This window comes from Paramacrobiotus metropolitanus, unplaced genomic scaffold (assembly GCF_019649055.1).
Source record: "Paramacrobiotus metropolitanus isolate TYO unplaced genomic scaffold, Prichtersi_v1.0 Parri_scaffold0000060, whole genome shotgun sequence".
Lineage (NCBI taxonomy): Eukaryota > Metazoa > Tardigrada > Eutardigrada > Parachela > Macrobiotidae > Paramacrobiotus > Paramacrobiotus metropolitanus.
Genome location: NW_026570280.1, coordinates 803,672 through 823,243, shown reverse-complemented (window position 1 = coordinate 823,243; position 19,572 = coordinate 803,672). Strand labels below are relative to the sequence as shown.

Genomic DNA, 19,572 nt, shown 5'->3' with positions numbered 1-19,572 from the left:
GAGTGGTTGCAAACCATACGTTCATCTGAAGCTTCTTAACGGTATGATGGAAATCGTGCATCTGCCGGCGTGGAGGACCATAACCATGCGCTTACAAGCACCATAGTCAAACATATCCCGGAGAACAAAAGACTGTCCGCAACGGGAGTTGACACCGGGCTCTTCATCACCCGCGTACCACCTCGTATTATCGCGGGTGCCATTAACGCGACGGGAATTTTCGGGACAGTCATTACGAAAGACAGTTTTATACAAGGGACGAGATTTTGCAAGGAGAACGACTGGGGTGCACTGGTAGTATTTCTGTACACGCACAGGCTTCCGAGTCCGGAAGTCGGCCGAGCGCTGGGCACTGCAGTTACTTATTCTTCCGCGAGAGTCATCAGAGGTCAGTGTCTGCTGTTTCTCACCCCGTGTACGCACTGTACGATTGTCTGAAGCCTGACGTTGTAAGGATCTTCTGCTCGACGGGACAACAGCCAACAGATCTTCTAAAGTTGCAACTATTTCGCTTGTTCTGTTTCCCGGATTCAAATAGTCAGGTTGAAATTGAGTACGTCGCAGTCTGCGGACAGCCGCCGGTGAGGAGCAACTGCCTAATTTATGCGTTTGCATTTGCTTATGACCTGCTGCTGGAAAACTTAACTAGACAGCAAATTATTACCCCGACCGAAAACTTCGGGAATGGTTTCGCGAAATCGTTATAACGGGAGTGCTGAAGCAACCGCCAAAAACTAAGGGGCGAAATGCCCGTAGTAAGACAGTGATCACCTTTCAAAGCATACGCGTTTCCTCACAAGAAGCCTAAGCGGTGGAGAAAAGCAGTGAAGCTGCCGCTTTAACGAGGAGATACTGCTCTCTGAACTCAAATTATGATTTTAGAATTATTATCTGTAATGGTGCGGCATTTGTAGTTTATTATTGCTCGTTTATGAAAATAAAAAAAAACAACAAAACTATCGCGCGTAGCTGATTCTATACAAGTTTTACTACAGGCGAGAGCTCTCGCGCGTAATCAAACTACTACGCGCAGGAGCTCTCGCGCGTGAGTTCTTTCGCGCGTAGACCTGACCAATATAAATTCATGGCTTACCGTTATGCCACTTACGTCAAAGGTCAAACTACCGCACATTCTATGGCGCGCCACACCACGGTATTTTACATGGTACACGCTTTTGGCAAAGTTGGTGTTTGCCAAATAGTCGGGAACACTCGTAATCTGTATTAACGAATCACAGTAACCGTGTTCGCCCAGTGGATAGTAGTTACGCGAAAGTCGGTGCAATAGAGAAGATCTAGGTAACTATGGAGCACCGTTTTCCATTGCAACAATTGCAGACTAATGTGTCGGTCATGGTTCTTAGCGCTGTGTCGCTGACAGCGCGCTCACTAAGCACTAGCTGTATGTTTAGTAGTTTACGTGTTGAAATTTCGGACCGCCAGGCTATTGTAACGTTATTCTAATTAAAGCGATATCTCAACTCGCAACTCCCAAAAGAAAATTATGTCGTAGCATAACGTGCGATTTTTACAAGAGACTCTTTCTGCGTCCTTGTAAAGTATCCAAGATGGCTATTTTTCTCAGATTTACATCTTTTAGGTTATGTCGTGTGAGCGAAGAGCGCCATCGCAAAAGACTCGAAAGCGTCTTCAAATGTATGAGTGTTCTTGCATATTATTGCCGCGTAATGCATAGTTCAGATGCGTTAATACAGCACAGCAAGCACTTTGTATTAATATATAGAGTCAAGTGCACAAAGCATGAAAAACAACGATACAATTCACGGATCACTGCAGAGTGAACACCCCGGTGCGCTTGATTAATCACTTCCCATCACAAGGCTTGTCCGTTTGTGCTGTTGTTCCCGTTATCGGTCTGCACCTGCATAATACATAATAATAAATATTTACTGCAAGCGATACCAGATATTGAAGAAGCTACATTGCACCCGTGTTTTGTGAAATGCGAGTGAAAAAATAACATTGCTGGTGCAGGAATGCACGAAACGCTTGGCATGCGACAACGTTATCTCAAAACTGCTTTACTTAGGTATCGGTACTACTCTTACCGTCTCTGTGGATCGCTTGCGCCGATTTCCGCCTCCAATGTCCGCATCGCCGTTGGAGCCGGTTCCGCGGCAGTACCTGTTGCAGCCATTGGCGCCGCAGTAGCTGCAGCACATGCTGCCCCATCCGCGGCGAATGCAGTCGGTGTCGGTGTGGCAGTTGTCGATGGGTCTTCCGTTGGGGATGTAACGCGGACAGCCGCCGCAGACCAGGCCCAGCAGCCCGGCCAACAGGACGACAACTACCAGGATTTTCTCCATTTCGTCAAGGCGGTGGAGTGCTAAGCGCGTTAAGCTCAGCTTTGTGGAATGGTCTTTACTGAGGCTACTTAAACACGTTGTTTTCGACTCATAAACAGGTCTAACGCATAGCGCATACTATGACGGTGTACTGTAGAACAAATCGGTTTTTTATACAGAAGTCAGAAATCCCACGACCTGAAATCAGTGACGGCATATCCGTCGGTGAGCCTGCCCTTTGCACATCCTGTTCTACTACTCATTTTGGGCTGGCAGCATACGTTGGGTGCGTGCACTAACTGCAGCGCCCTTGTCAGAACGTTCAAGGTTGTCAGCGACATACACGAACCTAAACCGTGGTACACTCAGGAGGGTCAAAGTGCAAACTCCAAGTGCAACTCAGTTGATTTTTGCAGTACAGCTATAACGTTGACAGGTCCTTCCGGCTTCCAGTGTGAATAACGGAGCTTGTGTCGTTTAAAGGTCTTACGTCCTCCAACAGCTTGCAAACCTGATGGCAGAGGCAATTACTGTAAATGACGAACGACATCCACGAAAAATAGTAACTGGACCACTACTGCGGTAAATTTATGCTGGATCTAGAACCACATACTAAATGTTCGAGTTGCCGCAGATTTAATTTTTATTTGCATCAACTTGGGTGTAGTCCGGACTTATATACCGTACAACTGCTTAATTGACCAAAATATTTCCTGCAGCTTACTTTCCGGTTCCCAAAGCATTGTTTGTGCAGACTTTTCCCTGTTAAATACTGGAAAAATCGTGATACTCATTATAGCGTATTACGGGAACAGAAACAGGCAGAAAACCATAAAACAGGTGTTACGAAACGTGTCTGCTGCTGCACAGTTGCGGACTGCTGATTGCGCCTACATTGCAAGTGTAGAAGCACCTCATGGTTAGCTACTTAGCTTCGCTCGACAAAATCGCCGAGCATAGTCTCGAGAGTCGTGACACACGGCCACTACCCTTTACCACGGAGCACGGAAACACAGTCGGAATTGGTCCAGAAAACGTACAATAAACGGACTTTGACATTAACAGCGGATTTTCTCACATGCATATATCAACGGTCCGTATCAGCCTTTAAAGAAATCACGACAAGAAGGAGTGACAAAGTATTGTGCCAAGGACGTTAGTGCACGCACCCAACGTATGCTGCCAGCCCAAAATGAGTAGTAGAACAGGATGTGCAAAGGGCAAGCTCAACGACGGATATGCCGTCACTGATTTCAAGTCGTGGGATTTCTCACTTCTGTATAAAAAACCGATTTGTTCTACAGTACACCGTCATAGTATGCGCTATGCGTTAGACCTGTTTATGAGTTGAAAACAACGTGTTTAAGTAGCCTCAGTAAAGACCATTCCACAAAGCTGAGCTTAACGCGCTTAGCACTCCACCGCCTTGACGAAATGGAGAAAATCCTGGTAGTTGTCGTCCTGTTGGCCGGGCTGCTGGGCCTGGTCTGCGGCGGCTGTCCGCGTTACATCCCCAACGGAAGACCCATCGACAACTGCCACACCGACACCGACTGCATTCGCCGCGGATGGGGCAGCATGTGCTGCAGCTACTGCGGCGCCAATGGCTGCAACAGGTACTGCCGCGGAACCGGCTCCAACGGCGATGCGGACATTGGAGGCGGAAATCGGCGCAAGCGATCCACAGAGACGGTAACAGTAATATCACTGTAGTAAATCAGATTGTTGTTGTTTGACTATGGACTATGTAGTCAGAGATTCAAAAGCACTTTCTCGAATTTAGGATAATAACCTTTTAGAATACTTTAGAAAGTTTCAAAAAGGTCAACAACTGCATTAAATTTCCTACAGTTTTTATGCGCAATGAGCTGGAGGTGCTTATAAGTTATAGCAATATTAAACGATAAATAATTTTCATGTATGTATTGACATTCGATTTTTTCAATATTTCTGAATATTTATAAATATATCCAGTTCTTCGGAGATCCACATTCTTTTTACCTTTGAATTTCAATGTGCTTGAAAATTTCAAACTTTCAGAATTTTAAAAGTATTTCCAAAGCTGGTTCGAAGCAGAGATCAGTACCTCTTTATTTCGATTTCGAATGGCTATATGCGCGACCGGTATTTGCAATAACTTAGTAATAACAACTACTAAGTACTAATACTTATTTTTCTAATGTATTACATTGTTTTGATTTTATCGGTAAATAATATTATTATGTATTCCGTGGTACTCCGATTCAGGAGTTCCATACGGCACCTTCAGTTGTTCTGCTCACAATCCGTTGGTCTAACGGGTGAACATTTCGGTCGGACCGTCTTGACGTTCTCTCGTTCCAGGAGGATACGCGTGAGCTGGTTCGTGTGGAGAGGGCGATTCCCCTGACCACCTGGGCAGCCATGGTGGCCGCCGGGGGAACGGCGGCTGGTGGGGCCGCAGCCATTGCGGCGGCCGCCAAGAGCGGCAGCCCAGGTGCGCCTCCTGCCGGACCGCCAGCTAACGATTTCGGAGGAATGGCGGGCAACGGTGCCACTCCGTTCGGATCGGGTGGCAGCTATGCTACGCCCTGGGGAGGATAAGCCTGTTGGATTATACGTACTTTAACTTCGAAATGACCAATCATATGTGTACATCCCGCAACCGTTTTACAATTCTGCCCGTCTATCTCTGAGATCTGGCGTGGCTCAGTAAGAGAGTTTTACGGCGTTCAAACCTGTTTTTTTGTACTCCCTAAGGCAGACTCACTGGTGTACTTTATGAAGGTAACCAGATTTCTGAGTTATCTCAATGTCTTTGGCCTTGGGTGTACGTGCGGGTGTGGAATAAGAAAATAAAGGGCAGAGAAACGGAACTTAAGGAAAATGGCCCGGTACAGAGCGTCAAAAATGGTATACATACACTAAAACTTTCGCTTGCGCGCATTCCAAATCACGTTTTGGTGATACTTTATGTCATCCTAAAGATAAGCTAGGGAAGTGCACCGCTTTTGGCTAGCACTATAAGACCGAAGCGAAGCCCGAAAAGTTCGCACAATTAGATACTCCTCATACTATGCACATACATTAAATCATCTAAAGTTAAGTAGGGCTTGACAGGACAGACAAGGCAATTGTCTGATGTACATCTAAAAAAAAATCTGCTTTCTCCCTATGGAAATTTTCCTTGTAGATTTGTTTATAGATTGTAATTTCTACTTATCTTAAAATGACTGAGCTCAAAATTCCTCGATTTTAAAAATCGTTTTCGAACATTTCATAGTACAGCACTTTTCCCCAGTTCCTTTTGCAATACCATCCATTTATGTCAATACCAGGGTCGTCTTCCGGTACAGAGCATGTGCTTGTTGAAGACCGCTGTATGAACTTAAACAAAAGAGAAAATGGCGAACATCCATGCTTGAACTACTCAGGGCGGGTCTTCGCACATAATTTTTCATTTGAATTTTTTTAAACGCTGCAGGGTGGTTGGTTTTATTATGATCAGCTATGAGTATCTACTTTGAATCTTTGTTTTCTTTCTTTTCTGAATTCATTCTGTTTCTACTGTTGCATGTGAGTTTTAAAAATATGGATTCTGTCGTTTCTGAACAACGGTACGCTAATAAAGTGAATCACTATAGGCAATCCTCTACACCCTCGTCAATATAAGCACCCCTTTCCGCACCCAGTATTTTACAGACACCTTTTTCTACTCGTATTTATTAAAAAGAAACACCCGGTTAATGTATTTTGTAGGCAACCTCTTCAATTCGTTTTTGTACATACATAATTTCATGTGCGTGCGTTGTCTTAAAACAGTGCACTTGCATACAATCATGTATTCCATCCGATTACCGAGCGGTGACGTTGATCTGCTGATTTAGATCCAGTGAGAATGGCTTTGTCAGCAGTAATTTTGATGTTTCGTTTCGAAATCATAATTTCGTTGGCCGGTTCTCTTTATACGCCGGCCGCGAATGACCTCCTCGTTGTTCAGCGCTTTTGCTAACCATTATTTACATAACGCTTTTAGCCTTGAAGTGTCTGATAAAAAGTTACGAGAACGCTACGTTACACAATACTTAAAAGAACATAATAATATTAATACTATTATAGTTACTGTATTGTGGTGTATGTGTGTACACATACAAATGTTGTACGAGTATTTCGTGAATCTGGTTGATGTCCTACGGATAAGGCGCCGTAGGAACGGGATAGCAATATCCAGTGTTGTTGTTAAGTTTAGAGTTTAGTTGTATAATTGGCTGGGTAGCGAGCAGTCTAATGAACTACTGAATACACCGCTGCTATATATATATATCTCACGTACATAGGTTCTGAAGCTATAGTTATAAGCTAAAGCTGCAAGGGGTGCCCATAAAAAACAGGGTGTACGAAAGAAGTTAATTAATAAGATAAGAGCGCCTTTAGTTAACGGGGTGCGGACAAGGGATGCTTATGCAAAAAAAGGGTTTTCGGAGTGCCTACAGTGTCACCCAATAAAAAAAACCAAATTTGATTTCATAACAAAAAGAGACCTTCAGTTTCATGTTCTCAGGTATTGCATTTCAGGCTGCCTTAGTGCTCTACTTGTCAGGTGCTAAGGTTAGCGGCTAGTCTTGCTTATGCCGTGAACGACGGATAGGTTAGTGCACGACCGACGGACAGAAAAGATTCCAGTTAGCCTTAACACAGGGCGCCTTGGCTTCGATACTAAACCTTCGTAGGTACAAAGCCTTAGTAGGTACTAAGGCTTAGTAGGTACTAATCTTTAGTATGTACTAAGACATAAGTAGCTTTAGTACCTACTAAGGCTTAGTAGGTAGCGTAACTTAGTGTGTGACCGACGGACAGATTAGTGCGTGACAGACGGACAGACAAAAGTCCTAATTTCCTGAACATAGAGGACCTCCGCTTCGCTTCGGTCGATTATTTGTATACATTGTTATGAAAACGTGATGAATATAGATACGTGTTCTAAATGATCTGTATACATGTTTGCGCGCGCAACACCCGGTTGCCGAGATATGGCGCATTAAAATGGGCAAGAAGTTTAAATGCATTGTCGCGTACCAAAAGTCTAGTTATTACCCTATCTTCTTGAAGCTTTGTTGCAAAAGACACATGGCCATGAAGTCAAAAGCGAACTAATTTCAGGTTCATAGCACTTTTCCATAATTTTTAAATGAATTATAAAGTTTTTGAAATTGATTTTATAAAATCGAAACAAATACAGAGAACTATGGATATGATATCGGATCACTTTCGACTAAGAGCATTTACTACATTGCAGTAAGGGTATTCGAAACTGAAAAAGCGACTGAATACGCGGCGAATGCATGGAGGCGCGAAAGCTGAGTGAGCGCGCTGGAGATAAGATAACGCGCGCATGTACGTGCCGTTGTATGAAGATTCACGCCATACGCGGCCAGAAAAGCTACTCCGGAGTAGCTATTCTGGCCGCGAATCGCGGGAAACGGCGATTTCTCTCATACAGCGTCACGTACATGCGCGCGTTATCTTATCTCAAGCGCGCTCACTCAGCTTTCGCGCCTCAATGCATTCGCCGCGTATGCAGTCGCTTTTTCAGTTTCGAATACCACCAGTGTATCCGTGTATTTCATAACAAAATTTCGAACGATAAGAAAAGAATACAAGGGGAGAGGATAACCAGTGCTCACACAGTGACGCACCCTGTTGTCCGATGAAAACGAGTCTTCCTCATCTGATAATGTAAAGTACGTTACTCATAGAACGTAGGCAATGATCAAAATTAAAAGGTCCGCGCAGGCGTTCCATTTCGCGGTATTTTGTTGGGTACTATTCTGCCCATTGGGTAGCATATTTTTCGTCAGTTGCTGGACGTTGGCCGGTAATAGTGACCGGTGGTGTGGATAATGGATCTCAGTTACCGGTTGAACATTATTCTGAGTGAACAATTTTCCATCCCTTGGAGTGTGGAAATAGTTAAACCTTTAAACTTTTCTCGTCCTACTCCGGAAGCAGGCTGTCTCTCTTTACAGAACCGGTAATTTCTCATCTCGATTCAGCTATCAGGCAGATTCTGTTTAGGTGCAAAACAGCAGCTCCACTTATAAGTCAGCATAGCTGCGCTTTTCTGAACAACTGGATAAAGAAAGAAATTTCCAGGTTCAGCCAGCTTTCCAGCACTGTGCTGTTCGAACACAAACTTCCATCCGTATGATTTCCTCTATAGTGAACATCTGCAGCGAGTATTTCATGACATAACCTGCCAGGTGTCTGTGACGGACGCAGCCCACCATATCTTTTCGCCCTGCAATAAGCCGCGCTCCATATCATACAGATACAGCACTGTATGTGTATGATAATCGGGTCATTTGAGTGTACTTTAGTTTTTTATGGTTGCAGGCTTACAGCAGTACCAGTCATATAAAAAAACTATTTCTGATATCTTCGCTCTGATCATTCCTGCTTTGGCGAAGGTAGTAATGACTATTAAACCGTATCTCTATGTTATGTTCGGTTAGATTTAATACTGCATGCGGTGTTGAACTTAACCAGGTCATCTTAACTAGGTCTTAACCAGGTTGAACTTAACCAGGAACTAATCACCCTATCATGATATAATTATTAAGCGCAAAGTACGGATCAGTGCTATCGCCTCCTGACTGCATTAAAATCCTAACTTTGCATAAGGCATTAATTATAGATGGCTGTACCTAGTACGTCCTACCAGCGATTGCTTGTTGATATTACTACAAAATTACGAGTCTACTCAGGTACTATATGTACATATTCATGGCATATCAAACATTAGGGCGAGTATTAAAGAAATCTGTATTATCTGTACATGCGGATTCTGAGGTTGCAAACGGCTAACCAACAGCTCATTCGAGAGCCGACGAATTTTATACTAAGAATCCACAACTGTACTGCTTTGAGTCATTGACTGAGCCTGATGATTCGAGAATGCTATACCATGAAGACGTTATACGCTGTACTGTTATTAATATACAGTCTGTACTTGGTTCTCCAAGTACCGCCTTTTTACTTAGACTGCCGATCGACAGAATTCTTGTTACCATTACCATGCATGCGCCGTGCGGCGTACGATCTCCGTCTGAACGATCTGTGAAACCAGTTGACTGCTTCCGCACCATAATAATATTACGGTCATTATTCAGTATCGCTACTCAAGAATTACTCGTCTTGTTTCTGAAAGCGAACATTACAAACGGCACTGGGTTGGCTAACGCCAGACTTTCTAACTGTTTATCCGACTGCATAATGGAGAAACTATCGAAGGTCCAGAAGGCAACTGGCAGTGTGTTGGCACTCAGCATTGCGGAAGTCCTCCTGGCTGTTGCGGGATTCGCGGCAAACTTCTACAACCTGTTTTACGGTAAGCAGCGAAGTAGCGGATGCCCTTTTTTATTTCCGGCAAGCTGTATGCTTTATCCAGCACTGGAACGGTGCCGTAAATTTACGTATAAAGTTAGCTGTAATTGGTCTTATGATAAAGTCTGCACTGATAGTTTTATATCTTCCTTTCGCCGTCTGCGGCTTAACTTTTCTGTTCTTTTCCGTCAAGCTTTTTTAACGATGAACCATCTGCCCAGTCGTTGCTTAATAAAATCCACTTGTTTTTAACTCTGCAAAAAAGATAATTATTTATGAAGATTCGAACGGAGTACACACCGCGCAAAAGATGTGACTCACCGTCAATTTTCAAACTGGCGGATGTAATCGCTTTACCAAAAACTATTCATCCAACAACACCGGATGAATTTCGTCCTATTTCACTTTTGTGTAATTTGTCAAAATTGTTTGAAAAATGCGCCCAACTGCAGCTGAACAAATTTTTGAAAAAAGAAGGCATTCTTGCGCCTAACCAATCCGGTTTCCGCAACGGCCATTCATGTGAAACGTTACTGTTAAAAGTGACGGAGACATGGAAAAAGGCTGTCGATAGCAAAAAGTGTGTTGCAGTTGTTTTTCTTGATTTGAAAAGAGCTTTTCCGTCAGTGTGCCATTTGACTCTGTTGGAGACACTCCGCGATATAGGAGTAAAGTCTTCAGCGTTAAAATGGTTTTATTCGTATCTGACCGGTCGCTCGCAACGTGTACGTCATGGCTTGAAGTTCTCTTCGTGGGAACATGTTTGGGCAGGCGTTCCGCAAGGGTCTATACTTGGTCCCATTTTATTTACAATTTACATTAATGCCCTACTGAAACTGCGGCTAACAAACGTGCACTTAGAAAGCTTTGCTGACGACACCATCTGCTATGCTGTTGCTAACACGAAAGCGGATGCAGCAAATGATCTGACTGAAGCACTACCGGCAGTCTGTGAGTGGCTTAATTCCAACCGGTTGTTCGTCAACGAGAAAAAATCAAATTTGTTACTAATAAGCTCAGCGCATAACCGCGAAAACAACGTAAGCGTATCGCTGAACGGTCATAAATTACTTCCAGAAAAGTCAGTGAAACATCTTGGAGTGATACTGGATGAACATCTCAGTTGGGCTGATCATGTTAAAAAGGTCCAAAAGAATGTTCGGTACGGTATATCACTGTTAAATCGTGTTAAAGTCGGCCTGCCAACATCCCAACGCATTGCGCTTTTCTATGCCTTTGTTCAGTCTCATCTGGACTATTGCTCTACAGTGTGGAGCGGGGCATCTGTGCGCTTGCGGGAAAAATTGGCCGCAATGCATCGTAACGGCGTCCGAGCGGCTGCAAACTACGCAAAGATACCCACGGAATCGTTCATGAACCAACATGGGATCGTACCGCTTTTCACGAGATGGAAACAAAAGGAAGCGATATGGTTGTACAAGATCAAACATCCGGAAAAATTCCATGTGCCGCAGTACATCTCTGAGATGGTGGAATTTGATGACCGTATCAAGCCGTACAATCTTCGGAATAGAAACCGCATCCTGATCAAGGCGGAAGCGAAGAAGAAAGTTGGCGAGACGACCTTTGCTTGGAAACTTAATAAATTGTGGACATTTTTTGTTGATTCTAATTTTTCTGATCTGTTTGATATTCGTACTATTGGTGCCTTTAAGCAAGCTTTGAACCGTGTTAATTTTGTTTAAGAAGTCTTTTCTGTCTGTCTGCACTCGATTTTGCTATTTGGCCAGGTTTAAAATCCCTGCTAGAATGTCACCCTAGCCGGAAATGGGCTACCTGCTCCACGATGAATAATAATAATAACAGCTGGCACTATTCTAATTTCCACTGACATCATCTGCATGTAAAGCCGGGCACTACTCTATGTAAAAAACTCTGCTGCAATGATGACAGCGATCACATGCCGCACCGGTCTTCGCTTTCATCGTTTGGCAGTAAGTACATACTCATGACTAGATAGCCTTAATAATGCTTAAACGCATACTACCGTACATGTGAAGTGTGGTCCTTGCTGCTGTGTGAGAACGTGTTCGATATAAATACATCGCATGGGTGTTACTGTGTTGTCGAATGTGATGATTACCTTGAATTCACGGAATAGCCGGCTGCAATTTCAATAATAATAATTCCTGTACGAAGTTGGAGATCGTCTACAGTACTACAGTACATTGTCGTCCCCTTCGATTGCTGCACTGCTAACACATCAAGGAGCTTAAATATTGGTAAACAACAGCATAAAATAATTTCTGAGTTCGTGAAAAACAGATGGTAATAGGAATACCAAATAAGCAGTGCCTGTGTTAGTGAAAACAAATTGGTAAGAAAAAAAAGTGTATTGAACCGGCAGTGATATTCGATTTCATGGATCGTTCCAAAAATTTCGCTTACAACGCGTTCCCGAGAATATTTTTCCCATTATCGAAATTTTACCTTAAAATGCGCATATCACAATAGCTTGATTTTCTCTGCAAAACATTATTTGATCACTCGGCAGAATCTGCTATATATTGTTTCACAGGGATCTTCGCTGCGGACGAGAGTGTTCCCATGGGACAAACGCTGATCTTTGTCATTTCCATCCCGTTATACGGAATACAGGTGGTATGCGGTGCCCGGTTTATGCTAGCCAGTGTGCGACTATTGCGTGGCCAGAGAAACTGCGGCTTCTTCGGTGAAGGTGTCCGTAACATTCCCGCGTGGGAGTTTGGACTGTGCCAGATTGCGGCTCTAGTGGGCTCCGGCACGTGCCTGGTGGCCTTGCTTCTCGCATGGTTCTGCCAGGTCGGCTTCGCCGCTAACGACCTTATCTGGTCCACCAGACTGGACGTCTTGTTTCCCAAACCTGACACTGTGGCCAAACCGATACCGGACGCGTGGAGTGCAGTCAAGCAGGCTTTCCAGGCCGACTTCACCGGACAGATGGTCATGCTGGCAGCGGTTCTGCTACAGATCGCCTGTCTCATTGTGGTGGTCGTCATCATTCGGCAAAGTAAATCCATCCGCAAAGAGCTGAAGTCGGCTACTCTGAACGCGGATGGTCGCAAGTCCTCCAAGGAAGAGCACGAGCGTCTAGTTTGCGTCCATTCGAAGGAGCTTAACGGGCCACCACCAGCGTACAGCCATATGTGATCTTTACCTGGAGGCATGGATTCATCGTTGAGTTCGCGGTAAATGACATTTAACAAAGAATCCTTGAGCAGTTGTACGGTTTACGCGCCGTGTAAGAATTGTAAACTGCGAGTTTAAAATAGACATTGCTCAAATATTTGTCTCGATGTCTGTCTTCTACGAGAAACTTGCATGATACGTCTTCTGCTCCATAAGTTTATGATTTATCTTAGCGCATAGTACTGTCGTATGGTTGTGTTCTGTGCTTCGATTCCCGAGAGCTTTACCCGTTTGACTGTCGTAATAATTATCGTTAACGATCCTGGAGACCTTCCTGCTATCTCCAATATTCGCCGCTTGACGGTGCCGTTACGGATTACCCAAGATGTGTACCTCCGGTCACTGCAAACCCACCGTTAGCCGATTACGCCCAGCCGACGTGCTTTCTCATCACTGCTTTCCCCGTGAAGCCTTCCTTGCGCTATTTCCGGAAGGAGCGCTCCGCAAAACCATGACTGCTTTCATTTGCAACGACTTATTCCGGCTGGCTGGAATTCGAAAATGTCATACAGCTCCATAATTATTACGCTTTATTTTCTTATTCGGTAATGCTAAACGGTTTGTCTGATGCGTATTGTCAAAGTATAGGAATATACATATGGTCGTATCTATTGCGGGATGCTTGTTTTAGTGTTTCTGTTAATCTTGTAATGGTGATTGTGTCAAATTGTGTGAGATTTTTAATCTCGCAGCTCACAGGAATATATGGAAAGAATCAAAGTAAAATATAGATGATTTAATTATACGGTGGTCTTCACATCGTGCGAGAGGAATGACGCGTTTGAAGAGCTAGTTCTGCCATTTGACAAATTTGTAAAGTGAATTAACGATAAGGGAAGTGGGCCGGTACATGGTACCAAATTCGTGAACATGTTCGTAAACCTTAACTTTCGCGCCCTTCCAAATTTTTGTTTCGGTTTATGACATTCTGTAGCCAGAAGATTTGTATACACGGGCGTGAAAACCGTTTGTGCGCGCAACATCCGGTTCGGAAGTTATGGCTGTTAGAAAATCCAAAAAAGTTTAAATGCATTCAGGTGTACTGAAAGTCTGATTATGGACCGATCTCTCTCAAGTTTTGCTTGTAAATGCACATAACCACGTATCTGTAGACCGTTTTCACACCGATCCACTGTCCTAGCATGCTTTACAAATTTTAAAATTGATTTCAAAAATTTTGAGATTCTTTTTAAAATCTGAAAAACATCATGGAAGTCTGGATCGGTGTAAAAACAATCTTCATGGTTATGTGCATTAACGCGCAAACGTTGAGGGAGATGGCTCCATAACCAGACTTTTGGTGCACCTGAATGCATTTAAACTTTCTGGAATTCTGGTTCACCCATAACTTTCCAACCGGATGTTGCGCGCGCAAACTGATTGCACGCCTAAGTGAACAAATCCTCTGCCTACAAAATAACATAAGGCGATGCAAAAGGGACCTGGGAGTGCGCGGCAGCAAAAGTTGCCGTAAATGTACAGGAATTTGGTGTTATATACCTGGCCAAATCCCTGAAAAACTGGTTAAAACAGGGAAACGGTTTAGTAATGCAACAATTTTTGTAAACAGGTACGCAGATGATAAGACACACATTTTTGCATATGGTACATAAAACTACAGATACAGCTCGCTGAAGTCAGAGAAGCCGTTTTTCTAATGGCATCCAACGTTACTTTCAGTTTTGTAGTGTCTATGGTCTAAGGAAATGTTGATAGTTCGCTTAAGCAGAATTTCCTTAAGCGAGAAATGTGTTGGATTGGAAATTTCTTTCAAGCTTTCCGTTCCATCCATGGTTCCGAGTACGGAAGCCGCGTTACCCCGTTGAATTTCCATCGTCCGGCGTTGGCGTAGAAATTCGAGTGAGCGAGGTTCGCCTGTGTGCTGCTGCATTCGCTTTCCGAGTTCGTTCGCTAAAAGGGCAGCCGATTTCCTGCAAGGTCCGTGAGTTCCAAATGCTAGTGGGTCAGAAATGTACCTGCCTTCCGCTCTTCCGCAAAAGCGTAGGAATACTCAAAACGGGAAGAATAAAACGTGTTCAGTCGACGCACTATTCTCAAAAAATTTCTAAATTACATGCGCTAATGATTTAACAACTAATAACGATCTGAATTAATTTACGATATGCAGCATTAACTGCTTCAGTTGCAGTACAAACGGCAGAGCAGGACATGCGTTGGCAAGCCGGTGGGAAAGGTTATGTTAAACTTACGCTCGATTAGTTCGCGAATAGGATGGCATCGAGATAGCATGACAAATTCCGCGATCACGCATCGATATAATTACGGAAATGGCCGTTGGAAAATCAAAGCAAATTTTAATCATACCCAATAAAAACATGATTATTCTCACATACTACTAGTAATGTATGCACGGCAATGTCGTACGGGGAGGTGTTCAACAGAGTCGCTATTTCCAGACAGCTGCTGCCCGGAGTACTTCATGTAAAGTTTTATGGTAAGCCCGAATTTGGTCGAATCCTGGTGATATTAACAATATTATCTAGAAGAAACGAAGATTACTTTTGCTCTTAACCAGATACAAAATACCCATAACAACCTGCTGGCTACATACAGTCTGATCAAATCAAACAAAATTACAGCGAAGCATCGGTTTTCAATGTGTTGTAAGTGGCTGAACTCGACTACGTCAACAACGACTACGTCAAGCAGATAAAAATGGTTAAGTTTAGTTTTTTGGCTGTCTTTGAGCCAAAATACCGTTAAAGAATTAACCATCAGGCATCATGGACAAACGAAAGCGTAATGATTTGATTTTGGAGAAAATGTTTGAAATTACCGTATTGATGCGGTCGTTCACGATAAGCATAGTTATCACAAAGCGGGAGAAAAAACGTTTAACCGATCTCATGCCAGTGTTCAGACGATTTTTTAAAAAACCGCCAGTTCATGTTCTTATGTAACCCAATCATGCAGGTGTATTCACTGTACAGGATTTCCCCCCTTTGTTATAGTCTACGGGATGCGCCGGTTCAGGTTCCACCGTATTTAATTTTCAGGTGTTTTTGTTTACCAAGTGTATATATCTTCCTAAAACCTACCTCTACATATATGTAGAGGTAGGTTTTACTGTACGTTAATGAGATCCATTTTGTATTATCTACCTGGAACGTGCTTCGTGCCAGCTTGCGTGCTCAGACGCCAGCCATGATTTAAGTTGCATAGTTCAGTGCGCCGTTAACGCAGGTCGGTTGATTTCGCATCAGCTGGCTCCATGCTAAGCAACTGCAACAGAAACTCCTTTCTTATGATTTATTCTGCATTCTTTAACAGAAAGAACTGCCAATAAAAATTTCTTTTTCGTAACGAAAATCAGAAAGGAAAAGAAAGGAGATGCTGAAAAACTGGCAAGACAACAACCGCATTTATGCTGCCACACCGGGCGGTTGCAGCTGTTGCAAGGATCGGAAGTCCCTGTTTTTCCTGCTTTTTAAATTTTCCGCTTAAACTCTTCAGTGAAATAAAGCTCACGTTAGCTGAGAAAGGTATTTCCTCAGAAGCTTTTGCGTTGCAGAGGCCCGCATGACCAATAACGTCATTATGTCATCCGCCCTGGGAGGACGCCGCACAGCCACGCCCGGAACAGGTACCGTCGGGCTACAGGAAGCGTGCCGATCGACTCTACAGCGAGGTGTAACCGTAAGAAAATCTAACCGTTACATTACAAGGAATTTACTGGAATCAGCGGTTTTTTCAGGTTTTTTCTTATTAACCGATGTTAAAGAAACTGCTGGTGAATCAGTGTACGCTATCAGTAATTATTTAGACTGGTTTATGCATCCGTACACTTGATAATAATCATACTGCACGGAAATGCACAGCGTGCGACTAAAAAAACCCCATATTATCCTTGCCGTCGTCCATGTTATAGGGCGTCCGGGGTGTTTTCTACGTTTATTTTTACAGCAAGCGCGTAAAGGGCAGTCTCATTAATCAGTGGCTGGCGTTGCGCCATCGCCAGAACGTTATAAATAAACTGCAGCCGCTTTCGACGAGATAGTCAATTCTCGCCGGCTGCCTTCTTCGTTCGTATATATAATCGCATAATTGTGTGTAATACGCCGGCCAGGAAGAAGCATCCATCTAATTATCGGCGATCGGCTGTCGGCCTGTTCCGCTGTCTTGCCATTGGCCGGTCTGCAACAAGAAAATGTAAAAATTGCCGCGGGCGCGATGTGCGCCGCCAAGAGCAACTGAGAACGGAGAAGCACTTCTCTACTGGCAACAACATCCATTCAGGCCGACCCGTTCTTCCGGCTGCCGATCCGCCGCTTTCCGCACGCCTGCATCGCCGGATTACACTGATAAGCGCCGCAGCCAGCAGACAAACAGACTATTCTTTTCGCAGTGTCCATTTTCAAGCAGCCAACATGTTTTCTCTGTACACTATTGGACTGTTTATCTTCTGCAAGCTGTTGGGTAAGTATATATAGTAGCGGTCATTATATGTTGATTTACGGGGATTAATCGCGTATATATGATAGACATATAAATATATGTAATTAAAGTAATTTAAAAAAATAAAAATGATTGGACAACGTTTATAAAAGCATCTTTTTTTACGGTACCATGTTATAAAATTAACAAAACTCACGACGATTGTACAGGTATTGATTTTTAAAATATATTTAATAAATACTGGAGTCTTATATTTTATGTATTTTCTTGGTGTATTTTTAAGTGTACTTATTATTACGTGTATTTATTTTTATAAATACTTGTCTTTGTAAATTGTATTGAATTGCAGTAGTTAGTTTGGTGGACGTCTAATGCGTATGCCTTTTTTGCAGGAGCGGCGGTGGCGCTGCGCTGCTACGAGTGCAACTTCGACCCGCTGCACCCGACGGCCTGCTGGAACGTCACCGCCCAGCAGTCGGTGGTCTGCGGGAACGCCCGCGAGACCGTCTGCTCCGTGTCCGCCTTCCACTTCCGCGCCGACAAGGATGACAAGGACACCGAACGTAAGCCGCGCTAAATACCGGCTAACAGCACAGTTATATGTGGTTACCTCCAATTTTTTACCTATCTCTCCGCTACCGGCGCTACGTACTGAATATTAGCCGGTTTTTTTTAAAATTAATATTATTCAGTGATTATTAATTTATTACTTATATATTATTATTATTTATATCGATTATTATTTATGTTATTATTTAGAGTATTCACTGATTGGCTTTTTTTTCGGCCGAAAGCACTGCATATTTTCCAGACAGTTTCCTTTTTTAATTCTGATACAGAGTATATGCTTTTTCATGTCGATTTATTTGTACGAAACTGTGCTGTTTAACTGCATGTTAACTTATAAATTAACCATGCAGTTAAGCAGCGCAGTTTCTTTCTAAACTTTGAATTTTAAAGCCCTTAATTAAGGCCTTTAAAATTCAAAGTTGAGAAAGAATTTGAAAATTAAATGTAAAAAGACGACCATTTCATAGAAAACTTTTTCGAAAAAATTCATGTAATTCATGTACTTTTTAATTAATATGAAAAACCTACTTTGTGCATGCGCTTTCTACCAGACTTGAAGTCCCTTTGGGCCCGGGTTGTCTGCTCTGGTGCCGTAACAATAATAATAATAATTTTGGATATTGTAGATTTGTTGATTACGCGCGGATGCGGCCGCAACATCCTCTCGGGCGCCCACACCGACACCACCAAGCACTACCAAGATAAACGGCACAATGGCGTCACCTGCGTGGCGGCCAAGAGCGAGGAGGCCACGGTGGAGTGCTGGTGCTCCACGGACGACTGCAACGGCGCCACCAGCCTCGTCCTGGCCGACGGCAGCGTCTTCGGATCCCGCAGCGCGGCGGCCACTTCCGCCCCGGCCGGCGTCGTCACCGCCAAGTCCACCTCCGCTTCCGGCGCGCTCCTCTCGTCCGGCCTCCTCACCGGACTGGCCGTCTTGCTGGCGGCGTAACGGTGTCACGTGATTTATTTTTACCCGTGCCTTGAGCATTATGCAAGCGTGTTGATGTGGTGCGGATTACGCGAGAGCGAATAAACTGACATTCGTCGAGTGTATACGCCGGTTGTCGGCGTCGTTAACCGGCGGTTATGTGGTGTGTCATTGGAGATTTCAACAGTTATTATTCTCCCAAGCTGACGCTAGATAAATTATGCTCACTTCACTGCTGTAGTTGTACGCGGCGGTATCTTGCAGCACATTGTATACAAAGTGTACCCTTACTCAACATATTTATATTGGCTAATCGGAGGATTTAACAAGCGCCCAGAAAATTTTTCCGGGATATTTTGTGCAAGACAACATAATAATAACCAGCAATGGCGACACAAACTATTACAGGTTTCCAAAAATTAAATGCATGTGCATGCAGTAAAATATCTTAAACAGAAAAGCGGGCATATACAGTATGTTCTAATTTCAAAATAATTACAGTACGTATAATTGACAGCCAGAATAGATGTCGCGAAATGTTTACTTCTCCCCGCGGAGCACAAGCTGGCATACTCCACGGCCTAAAAACATACGTTGTATCTGTGGCAGCAATGGAGTCTTTTTGGGCTAACAGCATTGTAAACATTTTGTAACAGAACAATGGTTGTTAAAATGTGTTTCTTAGTCCAACCTTAATGCGTATAATTATGTTGAAATGTTTCCGACAAACCGCGAGCAAAATGTGACTGGTGGCCAAGGCTCCGGACCAAGGAGAGGGCAAATACGGTCCTAGTAATA

General features: G+C 43.6%; 4 protein-coding genes across 5 annotated transcripts; 3 read left to right on the top strand and 1 right to left on the bottom strand.

Annotated features, from left to right (window-relative positions):
- Positions 1–1,479: 1,479 nt before the first annotated feature.
- On the bottom strand, positions 1,480–2,552 carry LOC129593211 (uncharacterized). Its single transcript, XM_055489426.1, has 2 exons — positions 2,070–2,552; positions 1,480–1,882 (listed from the first exon to the last, which is right to left on the bottom strand). Exons 1-2 carry the CDS (start codon positions 2,325–2,327, stop codon positions 1,835–1,837), a joined length of 306 nt encoding a protein of 101 aa, XP_055345401.1. The 5' UTR covers positions 2,328–2,552; the 3' UTR covers positions 1,480–1,834.
- Positions 2,553–3,598: 1,046 nt separating this feature from the next.
- LOC129593204 (uncharacterized) lies at positions 3,599–5,161 on the top strand. The gene is made up of 2 exons (XM_055489416.1): positions 3,599–3,998; positions 4,650–5,161. The coding sequence occupies exons 1-2, from the start codon at positions 3,741–3,743 to the stop codon at positions 4,887–4,889; spliced, it is 498 nt and encodes a 165-aa protein (XP_055345391.1). The 5' UTR covers positions 3,599–3,740; the 3' UTR covers positions 4,890–5,161.
- A 4,229-nt stretch (positions 5,162–9,390) lies between these two features.
- Positions 9,391–16,459, top strand: LOC129593200 (uncharacterized). 2 transcript variants are annotated; one of them, XM_055489410.1, is made up of 3 exons: positions 9,391–9,672; positions 12,208–12,856; positions 16,390–16,459. In XM_055489410.1, exons 1-2 carry the CDS (start codon positions 9,558–9,560, stop codon positions 12,816–12,818), a joined length of 726 nt encoding a protein of 241 aa, XP_055345385.1. In that variant the 5' UTR covers positions 9,391–9,557; the 3' UTR covers positions 12,819–12,856; positions 16,390–16,459. The 2 variants fall into 2 exon arrangements, with proteins under 2 accessions (XP_055345385.1, XP_055345384.1); XM_055489409.1 differs by lacking the exon at positions 16,390–16,459 and having other exon boundaries at positions 12,208–13,576.
- A 471-nt stretch (positions 16,460–16,930) lies between these two features.
- Positions 16,931–19,082, top strand: LOC129593203 (uncharacterized). Its single transcript, XM_055489415.1, has 3 exons — positions 16,931–17,294; positions 17,666–17,836; positions 18,470–19,082. The coding sequence occupies exons 1-3, from the start codon at positions 17,246–17,248 to the stop codon at positions 18,793–18,795; spliced, it is 546 nt and encodes a 181-aa protein (XP_055345390.1). The 5' UTR covers positions 16,931–17,245; the 3' UTR covers positions 18,796–19,082.
- Positions 19,083–19,572: the final 490 nt, after the last annotated feature.

Bases quoted from the DNA above. Each gene is read 5' to 3' on its own strand.
- LOC129593200 (XM_055489410.1), top strand. From the start codon at position 9,558: ATGGAGAAACTATCGAAGGTCCAGAAGGCAACTGGCAGTGTGTTGGCA. The intron at 9,673-12,207 runs GTAAGCAGCGAA...ATTGTTTCACAG, and splicing joins CTTCTACAACCTGTTTTACG to GGATCTTCGCTGCGGACGAG.
- LOC129593203 (XM_055489415.1), top strand. From the start codon at position 17,246: ATGTTTTCTCTGTACACTATTGGACTGTTTATCTTCTGCAAGCTGTTG. The intron at 17,295-17,665 runs GTAAGTATATAT...CCTTTTTTGCAG, and splicing joins TATCTTCTGCAAGCTGTTGG to GAGCGGCGGTGGCGCTGCGC. The intron at 17,837-18,469 runs GTAAGCCGCGCT...TGGATATTGTAG, and splicing joins GGATGACAAGGACACCGAAC to ATTTGTTGATTACGCGCGGA.
- LOC129593211 (XM_055489426.1), bottom strand. From the start codon at position 2,327: ATGGAGAAAATCCTGGTAGTTGTCGTCCTGTTGGCCGGGCTGCTGGGC. The intron at 1,883-2,069 runs GTAAGAGTAGTA...TGTATTATGCAG, and splicing joins GCAAGCGATCCACAGAGACG to GTGCAGACCGATAACGGGAA.
- LOC129593204 (XM_055489416.1), top strand. From the start codon at position 3,741: ATGGAGAAAATCCTGGTAGTTGTCGTCCTGTTGGCCGGGCTGCTGGGC. The intron at 3,999-4,649 runs GTAACAGTAATA...CTCTCGTTCCAG, and splicing joins GCAAGCGATCCACAGAGACG to GAGGATACGCGTGAGCTGGT.